At 40.1% G+C, this 17,904-nt stretch overlaps 1 protein-coding gene and 1 pseudogene across 20 annotated transcripts in view; both read left to right on the top strand.

The window, feature by feature from the left end:
• The window catches only part of PTPRK (protein tyrosine phosphatase receptor type K), a 577,439-nt gene that overhangs the window by 270,275 nt on the left and 289,260 nt on the right, over positions 1–17,904 (top strand). For all 20 annotated transcript variants that reach the window (XM_037894772.2, XM_043542882.1, XM_037894762.2 and 17 more), the window contains exons 4-5: positions 12,937–13,018; positions 14,780–14,895. In XM_037894772.2, coding sequence (XP_037750700.1) covers positions 12,937–13,018; positions 14,780–14,895 — 198 coding nt within the window. The remainder of the gene's footprint in view (positions 1–12,936; positions 13,019–14,779; positions 14,896–17,904) is intronic.
• On the top strand, positions 7,891–8,215 carry LOC102940447 (annotated as a pseudogene).

The raw sequence follows: 17,904 nt of genomic DNA, 5'->3' as shown, positions 1-17,904 counted from the left end.
AGTATTAGTTCTCTGGTTGTCATGTTGACTGTTTCTTTTATTCCTATGGAAGAAGGTGCCATCTTTTGTGGAGCAGAATGGCAAATGTCATGGGCAACACCAAAGCTCATAAACATACATTTTAATGGCCAGCAGCACCAAAACAATGAATTATAGGGTACTTTGAATGTTTCAGAGAATTCGTGGAGCAACAGAGAATTTCCCCCTAATGTTTAGCTTCTTGGAGTTATGTTAATAATTCTGTTTTTTAAAAGGTGGTTTTGTCATTGTGGGAGGGTTGGGTCCCTAAGATTTCTCTCCTTCATTTTGTTGTTATCTCCCCCGTCAGGCTGGTGCAATAGGAATTTGCTTTGCAGACTAAACTATGGGGTGGTGTGTGTGTGTTTGTGCGTGTGTGTGTGTTAGGGAAGGGTTAAAAAAACCACACATACACAGAGGAGTTTAGGAGTAAGGGGAAGCTGGCCCTGCCTAAGAAAAGCTGGCCTGTTTTCTTTTATTTGGGAGAGCTGGTCGTCCGTCCGTCCCGTCTCCCCCTCCCCCCCCCCCCCCCCCCCGATCCTGTGTTTCCTTCCTCTTAATTGTCTCCTCTTCCCCCATCAGTACAGTGATCTGCATCACCTTGCTTGCCTCCTGCTGTCATGCCTACCTTTTCGAGATCAGTTGCTTGATTACATCCCAGTCTCCCAGGCTTTTCCCCACAAATGCGCAGTAAGCCAAGAATGAGCAGACATTCTGAATTTCACATTTTTTCTATTACTTTTGATGACAAATGGTTAATTTCACATTGTCTGACAAATTTTTGATCATTAATATAAATACACAATTCACTCCCTCTGCTTGACTATTTCAACACATTTAGGCCCGGAATCTCCCGTATGTTAAGGCCATTTTGTGCATAGCTAACTATTTGGGGTTCCTCTGGTGGTGCAGAGGTGGCATAACGGCTCACATGTGACTCTTTATTTCTAAGTCTGGCACAGGGAGTGTGGCTCAGTTTTTCCTCTTCCTGATCTGTAGATGCTGTAGTGCCATTACCAGATGACATAATTTAGAGCAACCAGAAGGGTGCTGTAAATTATGTCATGAAGCAGGCCTGATGAATAGATAGGATTGGGGAAATGCAAAGGTAACTTAAAGCCATCTGTTCACACACCTTTCCCACTGAGTTCTACTGCGCACTCCTCAGTTGCGTCCCAAGATCGGGGCCTTTGACTGAGTGAATGTTGTGTGTTAGGAGATGTTTCTCTTAATTAAGCTTAGTGTTAGCAATGTTCTGTACTCCACTGTAGATTAATGTGCCCCTTCACAAGAGTCACCATTCATTCAAAATGCTCTGTGTCTCGTTTTGTGCCTCAACTGCTTTCTGGGGGAGTTGGGACAATGTAAACTTCTATTTCATTGAAGACTGATAAACTGAAATGGATCACAAATGTGAATGTGCAGATTTGTGGAGACAGAAGAGGGGTAGAATAGGTCAGGTTGTAGTTCATCTGAATGTACTGCAAAGAAACTGTGTTGGAACAGGAATAGGGTGGTATTCCAGTGAATAGTCTGACTGGGGAAAAGCAGCTGCGACAATGGCATAGAAAGTGGACTTTGTGAAGCACGTTATTTACTTACCTGCAGAGCAAGCAGGCTCTCCTGTTGTTATGGAGGTGGTTCTGTATCTTTGGATGGCTGTTTCAAATTTTATTTGCAAATCAGCAATTTTACAATTAATTATTTTGTCCAGCATGGACTAAAGAGAGTAATTTTATTTAAATTTGCTTATCTTTGACTCAGTTATATAACATTAATCTTGGCTTGGTGGTTGTTCATTTGTACAACTTGAGCACTTGTTTTGTAAGATTCAAGGTGAACCTTGCAATCTACCGTGGCCCTCTTTCCCTCATGTTTACTTCCTGGTTTTATATTCAGCACCCATTTCTTAGCCTCAGTGACACATCTGGAATTCTATTAAAAACCCGCATAAGGGTTTTTAATAGAAATATATGTTCAGTGAAACTCCTGGAGAAACTGAGAATTTTACTTACAAATAGAGATGGCAAAATGTAGAAATGAATTGAAGGGGTAGAGGATGTGGTCTTTTCGCGTGAATTGGGATTCTTCTTTAACTTGGCTAAAAGCAAAAACATTTAATGTCTGGTGTGTAGGATTGGTGAAGGCAGAACGGTCTTAGTTATAAATAGTTTCTTCAGTTAGTGGAGAAAATACCCTGGAACGCCTCAAGCTCCTTAGGGCTTAGCTCCCTCTGGCCTCTTTAAGAAGTTTGGCAGATATTACTGTGTCTGGATCTCTTCTGCAAATTTTCATTCTATCACAATAAGAAGTAAAATGTCAAGTGTTCTTATTTTATGGGTGTTACTTGCTATCACTCCTATCCTTCACTTAGCCTCTAATTAAAATTGTGGACATTTTTACTGGAGAAGGATCAAGATGTTTTCAGCTGTGCATTGTTCTTGAATCTCAGCCTTTAGGCTCTCTCAACCTCAGACACACCCTGTGGCATGTCCAAGGTCTTGGGTACAGAGCCTTTATAACTCACTATTTCTTCTCCAGCTTCTCCTTCAGTCAGTCAGCCAGTGCAGTTGGGGCATGTGTGAAAGCTTAAGAACTCCCAGATGGTGATTAACGGCTTGAGAGCCAAATGCTGCTGTGACCATTTTATGGTGTGATGCCTCATTCAAACCTTTTCAAAGGGCGCAACCCTTTGTGATGACGGGTAGAGTGACTTCCTGGATCAGAGAAATAGGTGGTAGAACATGGAGCTCCTTTACTCTGTCCTACGGCAAAGTTTCTCAAATTTTTCATAGCATCTTAATAGAGAGAACCTCATGAACCACCTCTTCTTCACAATTGTATAACGCCCCTGTGGCTACTACAGCAGTTGCTCACACGTAAAAGTAATATTAGGAATGTACTGAATCTAGTTTTAGCTCTCTAATGCAGTTCAGTGGCTGAGAGGAGGAGGAGAGCCAGCCAGCCTCATGTGACCAGCGAGCTCTCTACAGACCGTAGTTTGGGAACTACTATTGTATTATACTGAGAACATTGCGGGAAGTCTCTGCTGCCACCCTGAGACCTCTGCCCTTCAATTTCATTGTTCTGTGATTCTTGCCAGAGTCACTTTTTAAGGCCTATTTAGAGGTCCAGCAGCAGCAGCATGTGTGTGTTCATTTCTAGTGTGGAATCCCACAGGAGCATTTTTAAACTGGATCTGAAAAATGAAGTAGCTTCATGATCCCGTGTCAAATTTCAACACCTGGTGAGAAGATTAAAGGTGTGTTCACTGGGTCTCCCTTGGGTGATTATGAGAAGATAGAAATATCTATTAATGTTTGCTCACCAGCTTAAGAATAGAATCATAGAGTATTAGGGTTGGAAGAGACCTCAGGAGGTCATCTAGTCCAGTCCCCTGCTCAAAGCAGGACCAACCCCAACCAAATCATCCCTGCCACGGCTTTGTCAAGCTGGGCCTTAAAAACCTTTGATAACAATATTACTAACTTAACAAGCAGGTAGCTTTTGAACTTTTCAGTTTTTAAATCTCTGAAGAAGTGAGTCGTGAAAACCAACAGAAAGGAGGGTGTTTCTTAACTAGCAGATTGTAAAGGGGCTAGATTCCAAAGTTTTCACCCAAGTGGTTGATTTACTGTACTGAAAATCCTCTAGGGCCCTGTCAGCAGAAAACCCTGCCTCACAGCATTAGTTAAGCATTCAAATGGAAGTAATTATATTTTCATGGTTTCTAAATTAGCTCAGCAAAATTATCTGGAACTGTCACAAGGGAGATGCATTTTATTATGTCAACACATTTTTTTTTTTTACATATTAGGACAAAATTTGTTTAGACATCCCTCCCCACCTCTCTCATTTCAAGCTGTTTTCATTGCACTTCTTACTGGAAGTATTTCTCTTAATTTTTCAAGTGTTTACATTTACTTTTAGTTGTAGATTATTAATTAAAATCCTAATACTTGAAATCTTTAAACTGCTGAAACATCAGATTTAATTATAGTAAAAATGTTGATGTGATCGGAGTCTCTAGCATTCGTAATTTTGTAAGTACTGTTTATCTTGCCATTTATGGCCTTTTAGCTATGGGATGTTTGTTTTTCTAGAGAACAAACCTGTTTCTATGTATATTCTGACATTAACCAATTTTGTTTCCAGTACATCTGGAGCTGATCAAGTGTTCTTTTACAAATGTAGAATAAAAGAACAAACAGACCCCATCTTCCAACCGAAAAAACTTCATGGATTTATTGGGTTTACTTTAACTTTAAACTTTAAATATTTTAAAAATCATTAACCTATTCAGACTCATATAAACTGGTCACAAAGTTTCCAGGATAAAGTTATTTTAGAGACAAAAGTCTCTCCCCTGCACCCATCCCCAACCTTTTCTCTAAATTCCAGCTTTAACTAGAATTTCCCCTTCATTTAGTTTATTTAGCCAAAAGTGTAAAAATGGTGCTGGAGCTGCAAATATTAGATCAGAATAGCCACCTTCAGGATTTCAGGTAATAGACTGGAGAGAAAACAGCATGAAAAGCAAAGTTAATTCCATTCCCAAGCTGAAGCACTGGATGGCTTTTATATTGTCATCTGTCATGACTATAATCCCTTCTGTATACAGTCTTTTAACTCAGTTCTCAGCACCAAGCATTGGAATTGACCTGTGGATGAGTTCAAGGTTTTGGCAATTAAGCTAGCAAGAATCCATTTTTGTGTGTGTGTAGCTTGACAGAAAAGTTTCTCACGTTGAATGCTCTGTTGAAGTGGTAAGGCCAATTAGATCTTTGTCAGTCATGGAATCTGCTCTCAGAAATTTCTTTTTAGCTCTTGTTAATGATGCAAAGCAGAGCCTAAGGGGGAAAATAAGGTCAGTGAAAGGAAGACTTGTTGCTGTAACCAAGTGTTCTGTGTGTGTGTGTTACTATATACTACATAATATAGATGTGTATATACGATATTTTCATAAAGGAAAAACAAAACAAACAAACAAATCCAGTTATTGTTCCTTAAGGGGAATCCTCCTTTAATATACCTTAACCCCGCACATTATATTCCCCACTTTTTCTCCTGTACACTAAGTTCCATCACCTCAAACATTTGCTGTAACACAATGTACACACCACATTACTCGCCATTACACTATGACACATGTAAAGTCTTAATTCTGAGCTTAGCTGTACATGAATAGTAAGCATTTCTGTACTGGGGAATGATGTGATGTGTATGTTGTATGTGATTTTTTTCCCATGGGGATGATACTATGATGTCAGAGGTAAGGGTTCATATTAAAGTGCTAGTCTCGGGTAGCTTGGTATTTCCTCTTTTAATGGTTTAATAGTAAGTTCCAATTTACAGTCCTGCAGGGTAAGAAGATATCAGACTTCTAAAATGGGACACTTTTTTTTTAATACAAAAAATAGCTGTCACTAGTCTAGGACTGCAGAATAACACAGTTAGCTTGATTTTGACAATTGTGATTTAATCTAGGCGAGATCCTACGCTACAACTCAGCCAGCTAAATTGAGCTACAGGGCGTTACCTTGCATCTATACTAGGAAGAAGTTTAGGCTGGGCTTAGACTGTGTTATGGTTACCCTGGAGATTTCTCTTGAGTAGGGTTTAAAGGTATTCGCTAATGTGTTCTAATGAACATGTCCTAGAAATTCTAATGTAGACAAGACGGTTCAGACTTTAGCACATTCTAAATGGGCTGAGTTAAAGTCTAGGGGCGAGTCAGGAGGGCCAGCTTAAGTTGTGTTTCAGTTTTCCCCAGCTTGTATATGCTATTAGTGTTGTTGTAGCTGTGTCAGTCCCACGGTATTAGAGAGACAATACCTTTTATTGGACCAACTTCTGTTGGTGAGAGAGACAAGCTTTCAAGTTTACTCAGAGCTCTTCAGGTCTGGGACAAGTACTTAGAGAGTAACAGCTAAATACAAGGTGGAACAGATTGTTTAGCATAACTTGTTGACACATATTTCAAGGGACCACCGTTCATTGGAGGTTGTTTAATTTTGCCAATGGGAAAGCTCTCAGGAGAACCGATAAGGTGCTTTTCAGAATTGTTTTACTGTTAGTGATAACTACATCATGGGACATCAAATGAATCCTATATCTTTTAGATGAATTCATTATTGAAAGAGGAGAAGCTGTTGGAGAAGTATTGTTGAGCCAGTATGGGCTTTGGTAAAGTGTAATGGGGAGAGGGAAGAATTAACTGGACAGGAAATATACAAATTTCAGACTCTTAGTGATGAGCATCACAGTAATGAAAATGACAGGGAAAGATCCTCCCTCTCCCCGCATGCTTTTTCACCCACTTTTTTGTAATTAAGGTATGTATCCTTGTTATCTAAATGAGACTATCTGGTGGCATTTTATCCGTGATTATGCGAGATGTCCATGTAGGTATATCACATCAGCCAAACAGGCGAGGAAGGTCTCTAAAACGATATTGAATGTGTGTCCACCTTGGCTCTGTGATGCCCCTTTGTGGCCCAGCAGGGCATGAACTGCAGGTTTCTGCCGTTAGGCCGCTGCTACTCGTGAGGTCTGAGGTAGCGGTACTCTGGCTCTCTGGCTAAGGTGCACTTCAGGCCTACTCCTTCCTGGGTGCTATGGGCCAAAATAGATCAGGAATCGAAAACTACAACCCAAAGCAGGGTTGTCTGATGAAACTTCAGTAAGACCCCACCCTTCTATTCAGGGCTTGTCTTCAAACAGTCCGTGCATCAGTTGATCCCTCAGGGTCTCATCATCTGCAGGGGCCCATCCAGTTGACAAGCTACCTCAGTCTCTGAGCTGCACCCAGATTTTATGTGAGGAGAAGCCGCACTCAGCTCTCCCTCCTAGGCAGTCCTGACCTGGGCTAGATCGCCTCCTTTTAACTCCTTTCCCCATGCCGGCCCTTGCTGCAAGTCTAGTGGGGTGGGGCCAGTTTGGGGCCACATGTTGTCATTAACCCTTTTGTTGCCAGGATGGGGCCTATGTGTCTCATTGCAGAATACTTTTTTTTTAAACCAGTGAATAACTTTCTTCAGTCTCCACTGTCTTATGCCATGTCTGACTCTTTGAACCATGCTCTGAAGATACAAGAAAGGAACCTGGATTGGAAACTGCATCTATGCCAAGAACATGTTTGTCTTTTACATTACAGTAAACTAGAAACAGAGGAGTATTCACACTCCAGCCCCGGTGTATGCAGTCATTAGCTCATTGTGCGTACGGATGCCTATGTATGCACACAGTTTGCTTATAATACATATGCAAAGCTATATTAAAAGAATGTTAAGATGACAAAGTCAAGCAATAAAAAGTCAGGCATGGCTATACTGTCTTTTCCAGAGGGCACAGAATGGATGGAGCATCTCTTAATGAGCCACGATTCAATATTTTATTTTCTCCTCATTGTTTGATGTGTGGCCCCAGGCCTTATCATTGAACACTATTCAAGCCCTGCTCTAAAGACAGAATTATTAACTTCTTTGTGGGCTTTTCTGACACTCATCATTGTGGCATCTGATTGCTTCATAAAGATTAATGATTTTATTTTCCTAACACCCGTGTGAGATTGGAGGTGGTATTTTTCCTATTTATAGATGGGAAACTGAGACACAGGGAGATTAAGATCAAGTGTCCACTAATTTTGGACCACCGGTTTGAGACTCCTAGGATCTGAGTTTTCAGAGTACTTAGCATTGTACAGCACTTCATTCCTACGTTCAAAGTAGATCTCCCAGTGACTTCAGTTGCAGCTATGAGTGCTTAGCCTCTGATTCTCAAGTCAGGCATCTAGTTAATGAGGAACGCAATTAGTGGCCACCTGTGAACGGTTTGGTTTAAGTGCCTTGCCTCACATCACGTGGAATTGTGGTGACTGGCTCGTCACTCCGCACCATGTCGTCCCACAAGACATTCAAGATCAAGTGATTCCTTGTCAAGAAGCAAAAACAGAACCAGCCCATCCCACGGTGGATATGCATGAAAACTGGCAATAAGATCAGGTACAACTCCAAAAGGAGATGTTGGCGAAGGACCAAGCTGGGCTTGTAAAGAGCTGCTCTAATGGGAACTCTAATGACACGTGTCTCTCCAGCCCCAAGACCTGAAATACGCATTGCTACAAAAACTACCACTGACTCATTTTGGAGTGTTGAATCTAGTTGTTCTGCCCCCCCCCCCCCCGCACCCCTAAAAACAAAACAAAAAATCACATGGAATTCTGTGGCAGAGGCAGGGATAGAATCCAGTTATTCAGTGCAGCATTCAGTTGTCATAACTGGGGGACTGTACTTTCTCCTCTCGTACAATTCCCTTCCTCCTTCACTACACACCTTCCAACTTCTGTAACAAATGAAGCAAGGGTCCTACACACAATGGCCTCATTCATTACGCAGCTCTGATTTATCCACAGATCCCAGCCTACCTTGTGCACTGAATGAGACAATTCTGTGAAAAATATAGTATGTAATCATAATAAAAAAAGATTGTGTCATAATGCATATGTACAAGGGCTCAGAATAAAGGTTGCACAGCCAATATTTTGTAAGTTTTCGGGTTGCAAAGGTGATAAGAGTTTTCTGTTACAAAAGTAATATTCTTTATCTCAGTGACAGTCCTGTTCTGTCTTTGCATGGCAGTGGACACAGTTATATAGTAGGACTTATCCATTCCTAAATGGTAGGATTCTACCAGTATTATCACCTAAAAGAGCATGAGTAAAATGTTTTATCTTGTCAAGTATCAGAGTAGCCGTGTTAGTCTGTATCCACAAAAACAACAATAAGCTTATGCCCAAATAAATCTGTTAGTCTTTAAGGTGCCACTGGACTCCTTGATGTTTTATATTGGACTTCATGGTCATATTAGCCTCAGACGTTTCAAAGTTCTGATAAAACTGTTTGGATACAGGGAGCTCTCAGACTTGACTATTTTTAAAGGATGGAGGGCGGGGGCACACAAGCTATCAGAGATTGCTTTTCGGCATTTTGAACTTCCAACTTAATCTTTTTCTCGAATATGAATAATTTCTCTCTTCCCTTTCCAGTGTTAAAATCAGGCACTTATAATGTTATGAAATGAAAGTGCTAAAAGAACCCTGGAGTTGAGAAACTTTGCTGCACTTTTACCATATAAAGTCCTAGAAATATGAATATTTTACATCCCTGTATCATAAGAACGGCCATACTGGGTCAGACCAATGGTCCATCTAGTCCAGTATCCTGTCTCCTGACAGTGGCCAATGCCAGGTGCTTCAGAGGGACTGAATAGAACAGCCAATCATTGAATGATCCATCTTCTGTTGTCCACTCCCAGTTTCTGGCAGTCAGAGGCTAGGGACACCCCTATCCTCTCCTGGGTGCAAATAAATAGCATATAGTAGCATGTGGCAGAGATTTAATTATTTGTATGTGTGAAATGTAGCCTTCATATTCTGAGATTTGAATAAAAATTCCTCCTCCTCCTCTGTAAGTAAATTCAATGTTTTGGTCTTCCTTTCACCTTATCCTCCCCAGCCCTCTAAATTTCTGCATTTGTCTTGCTCCGCTACCTTTTGTTCTGTAGCCTTTTCATGTTTTCCCCTATGAGTTTTCTTCCTATCTTCATTTTAATCTTTCCCATGCACTTTTTGTCTCTTCCACCTTTCCTTTTTTGAGGTGGGTTTTGTAACACTGTCTACAGTTACTCAATAGTGTTACTACCAACTTCAGGGCAGACCGTTACGAAGCAGGGCACAATCCCTAAATTGGTTGTGAGTTCTCTATTTAGATTGCACCAATCAAATATCAAGGCACTATATATAAGGCTGCGAGTCTGTCATGGAGGTCACAGAAGTCATGGATTCCGTGAATTTCCGGGACCTCCATAACTTCTGCAGTGTCCAGTGCAGCTGGCCTAGGAGCTGCCTGAGCAGCTTGTGCAGCCCCCATGTCAGCCTCACCGACTGCTGCTGGAGCAGTCTTGGGCCACTACGCCCCCTCCCCCCCAGCAACAGCAGCAGGAATTTGGGTGTGGGAGGGGGTTGGGGTGTGGGAGGGGTGAGAGCTCTGGGCGATGCTTACTTCGGGGGGCTTCCAGAAGCGGCGACATCTCCTTCAGCTCCTATGCAGAGGCACGGCCAGTGGCTCTGCACACTGCCTCCGCCTGCAGGCACTGGCCCCGCAGCTCCCGTTGGCCAGGTTATTTCCAGTCCCACAGGACCAGTCACTTACCTGATGTCGTTGCACCTTAGATTTCAGTCCAAAGACAGGGCTTGTAGCTAATCCTATAATAAACTATATGAAGATTTATTAAATAGGAAAAGGAAATGAGATATTTACAAGGTTAAAGCAGGTAAACCTAAGTACATAAATGAGTTACAATCTTAAAGTTTCAAAAGGAAATACAAGCCTCTTTAGTAAGGAAGCTCTCTATGTCTTTTGGAGCTAACTCAGGCTAAGTAGCTGGGGTTCTCTTGCTTATGCCTAGAAAAATCCCTCCCTCCCCCCGGCGAGGCCAAGCAGTATAGAGATAATTGGTTCCATCTTGTTAGGGGTTTTTATACCACTCCTGCCTTGTGCTGCAAGCTCAGCAGATGGGAAGAATCCACTTGCATGACTCGTCTACATGGGGGTGGGTTGAGGGGAGAGCAGAACAACAAACATCTTTTGTTTTCTTTAATGTCCCACAGTACTCCATCGGGTGTTAATGGACCTTTCCTGTTGGGAAGGCCATAGCACTTTCTGTTGAAGGTCAGCACGTCACACTAATTAATGACTCTCTCCTGTCCACAAGAGACGGATCTTCCATGGAAATGGGACCGAGGCTGTGGAACTTGCTGCCAAATGCAAAAAAGAATGGCCACCACCCCCTGTACCACAATCAAAACTGAATTCAAATCCTGTCTCATTGACTTAGCTTGCTTGCAATAAGCCTCTGTAAGATGACAGCATTCTCACACTTCAATACATGTATAAAGTCATATTCGTGGGATTGTTTTAAGCATCTTTATTATGGCAGTACTAAAAGAGAGATTTGTGTACTGATGCAGTCACAGCAGTGAAATGAGGACAGATACATGCATAGAATTAAACAGCAGGCCAGAACATTTATTAAACTTTAGCACAGGGGAGGTCAACCATACTTTCCTACACTAGGCATTTAATTGGTTCCAGTGCAGGGTTTACAGGGCTTTTTTACCATATAACCTATAACTCGGGGTATCATAGAACCATAGGGTTAGAAGGGACCACAAGGGGCATCTAGTCTAATCCCCTGCCAAGATGCAGGATTTGTTGTGTTTAAACCATCAAAGACAGATGGCTCCATCCGGCCCCCTTCTGAAAACCTCCAGTGAAGGAGTTTTTATTTCCTCCCTAGGCTGTCTGTTCCTTTGTCCTACTGTTCTTACTGTTAAATTAAATCTCAGGAAAAATGTCCTAAATCTGCTATGCTGTAATTTGAACCCTTTGCCTCTTGTCCTCCCTCTGTGGCAAGAGAGAACAAATTTTTTCCATCTCTTTTATGGCAGCCTGTCAGGTATTTGAAGATTATCATCATGTCCCCACCTCCTCCCTTAATCGTCTCTTTTCCAAAATAAACATACCCAGTTTCTTCAGTCTTTGCTCATATGGCCTGCATTCCATCCCTTTGATAATCTTTGTCACTTGCCTCTGGATCCTTTCCAGTTTCTCTACATCCTTTCCATATGTTGATGACCAAAATTGGACACGTATTTCAGCAGAGGCCTAACCAGCGCTGAATAGAGCGATACTATCACCCCCTGTGACTTGCATGTTATGCCTCTGTTAATGCAACCCAAAATTGCCGTTGCTTTTTTTGCAGCAGCATCACCACATTGTTGACTCAGGTTGAGTTTGTGATCCACCACAACTCCCAGATCCTTCTCAGCAGTGGTGCTGCCAAGCCAGTTACCCCTATTCTGTATTTGTGCATTTGTTTTTTCTTCCCTAAATGTAGCACCTTACATTTGTCTTCACTGAATTTCGTTTTGTTGTGCATAGCCCAGTTCTCCATTTTATCATGATCCTTTTGAATTTTATCTCTGTCTTCCAAAGTGTTTGCACCCCCGCTTTGTGTCATTTGCCAAATACATGCCTTTCGAATTTTATCTCTGTCTTCCAAAGTGTTTGCACCCCCGCTTTGTGTCATTTGCCAAATACATGCCTTTCCATGGCAAGGCAGCAGTAGACACACTAATTACACTCTGGTCAGTTTCACAGTCTGGTTTTGCAAGGCTCTGGAGAAATCTCTATGTATAGGAGCAGCCCAGAAATTCTTTGCTGCTCCTGTTGGTGGAGGGTGGAACAGGAAGTAGGAGCAGATGTGAAGTAGTGAAGAAGTGCCTTTATTGCTCCCGCACATCACACTTTTCCTGTTTTGTAGCAGGAGTGAAGAATGAACTGACAATGATAATATCAAACTGCACCTACTCCTGTCAAAGCCACTGGGGAAATGCTACTTGCAACATCACAAGAACAATTTTCTTTTGTGGAATTGTACTGCAGGGGGAGTTCAGGAATATGTGGGGAGTATGACTCCAACTGGACTTTAAATTCCTGTTGTTTCCTTACTTGTGTGTAAGGAGATGTCTGGCCCACCTAAAATGGTATTTTCAAAGTTTAATCCTATGTATAGTGCTGAAAATAAACTTTAGTCCAATGGCAACAGACTAACATTAATTATAAGTTAAGAAACATATTTCTATGTTGTGTCCATAAGTAGCAAGTCTAGAAGAAGTCAAATATACAAATGGTATGGAACTATAGTACATTAAGTAATAAATATTCCATTCAATCATCAAACCGTGTGGAAAGTTCAGCTTAAATGAAAAAGCAATGTGCCATATATCTGCACTCTCCACTGTGGATTCTGTAGAAATGAGTGTTGTAAACCTTTTTTTTCCTTTCTTTTTGACAGGTAATATTTGAAGCTGAAGTCTCAGATGGGAGAAATGGCTACATTGCCATTGATGACATCCAGGTTCTGAGTTACCCTTGTGGTAAGTCGTGATTAAGGGCTGCATTTTCTCTGTCTTTTCAGGATATGCTCAATATTGGCTCAGACTGCTGAGTTTTCATTGCTTGATCATTGCTGTTCTTTGTTCCTTCTGTAGAATTTCTATTACAAGCTTACAGGAATGAATATTGGGGTGGCACAGTAGTGATTTCACTAGGTAAAAATCTTTTTGTCTAGCAGAAATAAAGCATTGCATGAAAATAAAAGTGTAACTCTTCAGTGGTTGCCTTTTTTAAGTGATAGATTGTGGACACTAAAATTGAAATTTCTTACATTAAAAATATATATACTGATTTGTGCTAATTTTAAATTGGTTAGCGTATTTAAGTCTGAGGGCTGTTAGACACCTTAATAAAGGTATGAAACCTGACTGAGAACTATGTATCTTCTGGTTTCCAATTATTGTAGGCCATTATGAATAGGGACAGACTGTATGCATTTAAATGTAGGTTTCACTCTTGCTCTCCTAATCCTGGAATAAATCCTAGGCCAGTGGCGCAATAGCTCAGCAAACATTGGACCAATGCACATGGGAAAAAATCATGTCTATGCAGTTCTCTCATTTGTTGCTACTTTTCTTGTTAATTCTATCCCATTCTACTTTACCTGTCCAACCAACATAGCCCCGCAATCCCCTTCAAAAGTGCTATTTTGTTGTAGCATATCCCTGTGGCTGATAGCTTAACTACTTTCTCCATCGATATACAAGTTTCTGAAGCCAGTGCTCACTAAGAGATGCCAAATAATAAAGATGTGATTGCAAACTCAAATTCCCTTTATCCTCTTTCCCCACCTAAAAACGACTAAGGCTAAGAGCATTGCACTCTAAGGGCTTACAGCCCTACTCAGCCTAAGGAGTTATTGAGTCTCTTGCCTTTTTATATTTCAGCAAGCCCAGCTACAGGGACTCGCCTAAAAACAGATGCTTAAAAAAGAGCTCTGCTGGGTAGACAAGTGGTAAAAGAAAAAGGTAGTCAAATATAGTCTTGACAGCAGATTATCAACATGATACAGTATTCAAATAAACCATGTCTGCTTAGTGATGCTTATCCCATTCTCTTTTCAAATTGCTTTTTTAAAAGAAAGCATGAATGAGACTTCAGTTTAACTGGTTATGTAGGTAAAAAAGTGTGCGAGAGCTATAACGTGCATCCTTCAATTGTGACCATCAGTTTTCTTCAGCTCAATAATTCAGTTAGGTGGTTTTGCCACAGACCTTTCATTGAGTCTGTGCAGATGTATAAACTGTGTTCTATCAGCCATTGAAATGTTACCATATTTAATGGCACAGAAAACATTTGTCTGCTGAGGAGGAAAGAGCTCAAAATTACATTGCATTAGCTCTTAATACAGTATCATGAATACAACAAATTAAATCTCACTTCCCCCCAAAACTGTTTTACTTGTTGTGAGGGATTACAGTATGTCAGGTGGAATACAAAGGAAATACACTGGAAGAATTTTTGTGATGTCTTTCTCACATTTCTGCATTTATTCTCCTTTGCTTTAATTTGTAAATTATTTTATTATAACTCATGTGCAACATACAGTAGTAGAATCACTGGGGAGAGGGAGGAAAGAGCACAAATGCTTTTTCTTGAATTAAAATGAAACAAAAATCACTTTCTTTCATATGAGATTAGTTTTAGCCAAAGGTTGTCATAATATGTATCTTTTGGGAGAAAGTAATGTATTTTTTTTATTAGTGAGCACTGTTTGTAATTTTATTTTTTCACCTCCACAGATAAATCTCCACATTTCTTGAGGCTGGGGGATGTAGAGGTCAATGCAGGGCAGAATGCTACATTTCAATGCATTGCTACAGGGAGGGATGCAGTGAATAACAAGTTATGGCTGCAGGTAAGGCTAACTCATCCAAGTCTGTTTGAATAAAGAACAAACTTATTGTTGAATATGAAATATTTTAATTCAGTGTTTTTTTCTTCTTAAATCTTGGGCATGTAGAATCTTTCCTATAAATCAAATTTGTGAATTATTTGATTACACAGAAGACCTAATCAGACTGGAAAGATACAGGAACAAATTATCAAACAATCAATTTGTAAGCACTTAGAGGATAACAGGGTGATAAGTAATAGCCAATATGGATTTCTCAAGAACAAATCTTGCCAAACCAAGCTAATTTCCTTCTTTGACAGGATTACTTCCCTACTGGAGAGCAGGGAAGCAGTAGATGATCTTGATTTTTAGTAAAACTTTTGATGCAGTCCCACAGGACATTCTCATAAGCAAACTAGGGAAATGTGGTATAGAGGAAACTACTAGTTGAAAGACCATACTCATTGTAGCTATCAGTGGGTCACTGTCACACTGGGAGGATGGATCTAGTAGGATCTCTCTGGCCTCTGCCCTGGGTCCAACACCAGTCAATATTAATGACTTGGATAATGGCGTATAAAATTTGCAGGTGACCCCAAGATGGGAGGAGTTGAAGGCACTTCAGAGACAGGATTATAATTCAAAATTAGTTTGGTAGATTGGAAAATTGGTCTGAAATCAGCAAGACAAAATTCAGTAAAGACAAGTGCAAAGTACTTCACTTAGGAAGGAAAATATCAAACTGTGGAATAGCTGGCTAGGTGGTATTACTGCTGAAAAGGACGTGGGGGTTACAGTGGATCACAAATGGAATGAGCCAACAATATGATGCATCTGAGAAAAAAGCAATTATTCTGGTGTGAATTAACAGGAGTATTGTATGTCAAACATAGGAGATAATTGTTCCACTCGACTTGGCACAGGTGAGGCCCCAGCTGGAGTATTGTGCATGATTCTGGGTGCCACACTTGAAGAAAGATATGGCCAAATTTGAGAGAGTCCAGAGGAGAGCAACAAAAATTATAAAAAGTTTGGAAACCCTGACCTATGAGGAAAGGTTTAAAAATGGGCATGTTTAATCTTGAGAAACGAAGATCAATGGGGATAGATGGAACCTGATAACATTCTTCAAATATGTTGAGGGCTGTTTATAAAGAGGATGGTGATCTGTTGTTCTCTGTGTCCACTGATGGTAGGACAAGAAGTAATAGGCTTAATCTGCAGCAAGGATTATTTAAATTAGATGTGAGGAAAGACTTTGTAACTATAAGAATAGTTAAGCACTGAAATAGTTTACCAAGGGAGGTGATAGAATCCCTGTCATTGGAGGTTTTTAAGAGCAGATTGGACAAACACCTGTCAGTGATGATCAAGGTATACTTGGTCCTGCCTCAGTGCGTGGGGATAGACTAGACGATCACTTGACGTCCTCTCCAGCTCTGTGTTTCTATTATTCTGTGCTAATAACTCCAAATTTTTAAAACTTGGATTAGAAAACATAAAAAGGCGTACTAGACAAATGGTTACTATGTAAGGTAACTGTTAATGTATTCTGTCTACTTGTAAATGTTTCTTTATCAAAACATGTAAGCAATGAATACCTGTGGTTTGAAAGAAGAAGTTTAGTATCTAGTAAACAAATGTGCTATATTTAGTACAGGCTTAACAGAGAGCTGTCATAACTATGATGGATGATTCTATGATAGAGGGAAATTGCAATTAATCCCTCGGGATGTGTGTGTTAAAAAGAGGGAATTTTTAACCTGACACTATAAAATTGCCATGCCTTTGCATGATAGGAGAAAGATTTGTATAAATATACAAGTATATGTTCTAAAGTAAACAATGTCTAAAATCAGAATATTGTTTGCCCCTCACAAAGCTATGAGAATTTTTTACTCAGTTTAGAAAAAGCAAGTTGTTAGGAAAGATTACGGGCATAGACAGCCTTTTCAAGAATGGTTTCTCATTGCTTGATGTAGATGAAAGTTGAAGAACTAATCAAAACTTACCACATTATTTCAGTGTGTGTATACATTGAGCCTAGCAACAGCAAGTTTGCAGTGTGCACAATCCTTAATTATTTTGAAAAATTGAAAATTGCTCCTTCAAGCAGAACCTTTTGATATTTAAAAAATCTGAATTTCAAAAATACAATTTTAAAATCTAGAAAGTACCAAATGTAAAGTTATATACTTCGTAGTAAGTCAGACACTGCCAAAATGAAACCTAATCAATTTTTCCCAATCCGGGTCTGACTTCTAACCCAGTTGAGAAAGGAGATGACCATCTTTGGGTATATATATAGCCAGGAGATACACCTGAAGTCCAAAATAAAGACAGAGGAAATTTTTCTTTTGGGTAGAACGTGAGAGAGACTGACTCCTAGATAAATAGGACACAGAAAATATTCCAAGAACAGATAATCGCAATGTGCTACAGTGTGAAAAATGAATACAGAACCAAAAGTGATTGCATTGCATTTCACATTAGTAAGTCAGTGTAGTAAATAGATATATCACCAGGAATTATTTGTTTTGCAAGTCTTTCTGCTAAGTACAAACCATTATTTAAATTGAACAAATATAAAATGTACTTATTGAGAAAGAGCAGTTCAATTTCTGAGCATTGTGTGTTTTATGTGCCCAATTTGGCAAAGTTAAATTAAATTAACCTTGATTATTTTATGACAGATAAGGTTATAACAATGAGAGTGTAAAGAAACAATGTAGAGCACCACTTTCAGCACAGATAATTGCTCAACAAGGCCTGACAGTGAGAGCCAACTGGAATTTTTCCATACCACTCTGTCCTCCAAGTAAGATAACTTTGACTGATTATCCCTTATAACTTTTCTTTTCCCTGCAAGAAAGCCAGTTAGCAGCCAAAACTGCTTTGAAAACATTTGTTCTCTCTTCACCCAGTTCATAGATTTTACTAGATAGATCACAGAAGTGGATACTTTCTTATCTTATAAAATGCTAAGAATATCCTTTCATTTGTTGGCTGACATCTTGGGACTAGAAGGGT

The sequence above is a fragment of the Chelonia mydas genome, chromosome 3 (assembly GCF_015237465.2).
Source record: "Chelonia mydas isolate rCheMyd1 chromosome 3, rCheMyd1.pri.v2, whole genome shotgun sequence".
Taxonomy (NCBI): Eukaryota; Metazoa; Chordata; order Testudines; family Cheloniidae; genus Chelonia; species Chelonia mydas.
The sequence above is the reverse complement of the archived record's forward strand: the minus strand, read 5'-3'. Positions and strand labels throughout refer to the sequence as shown.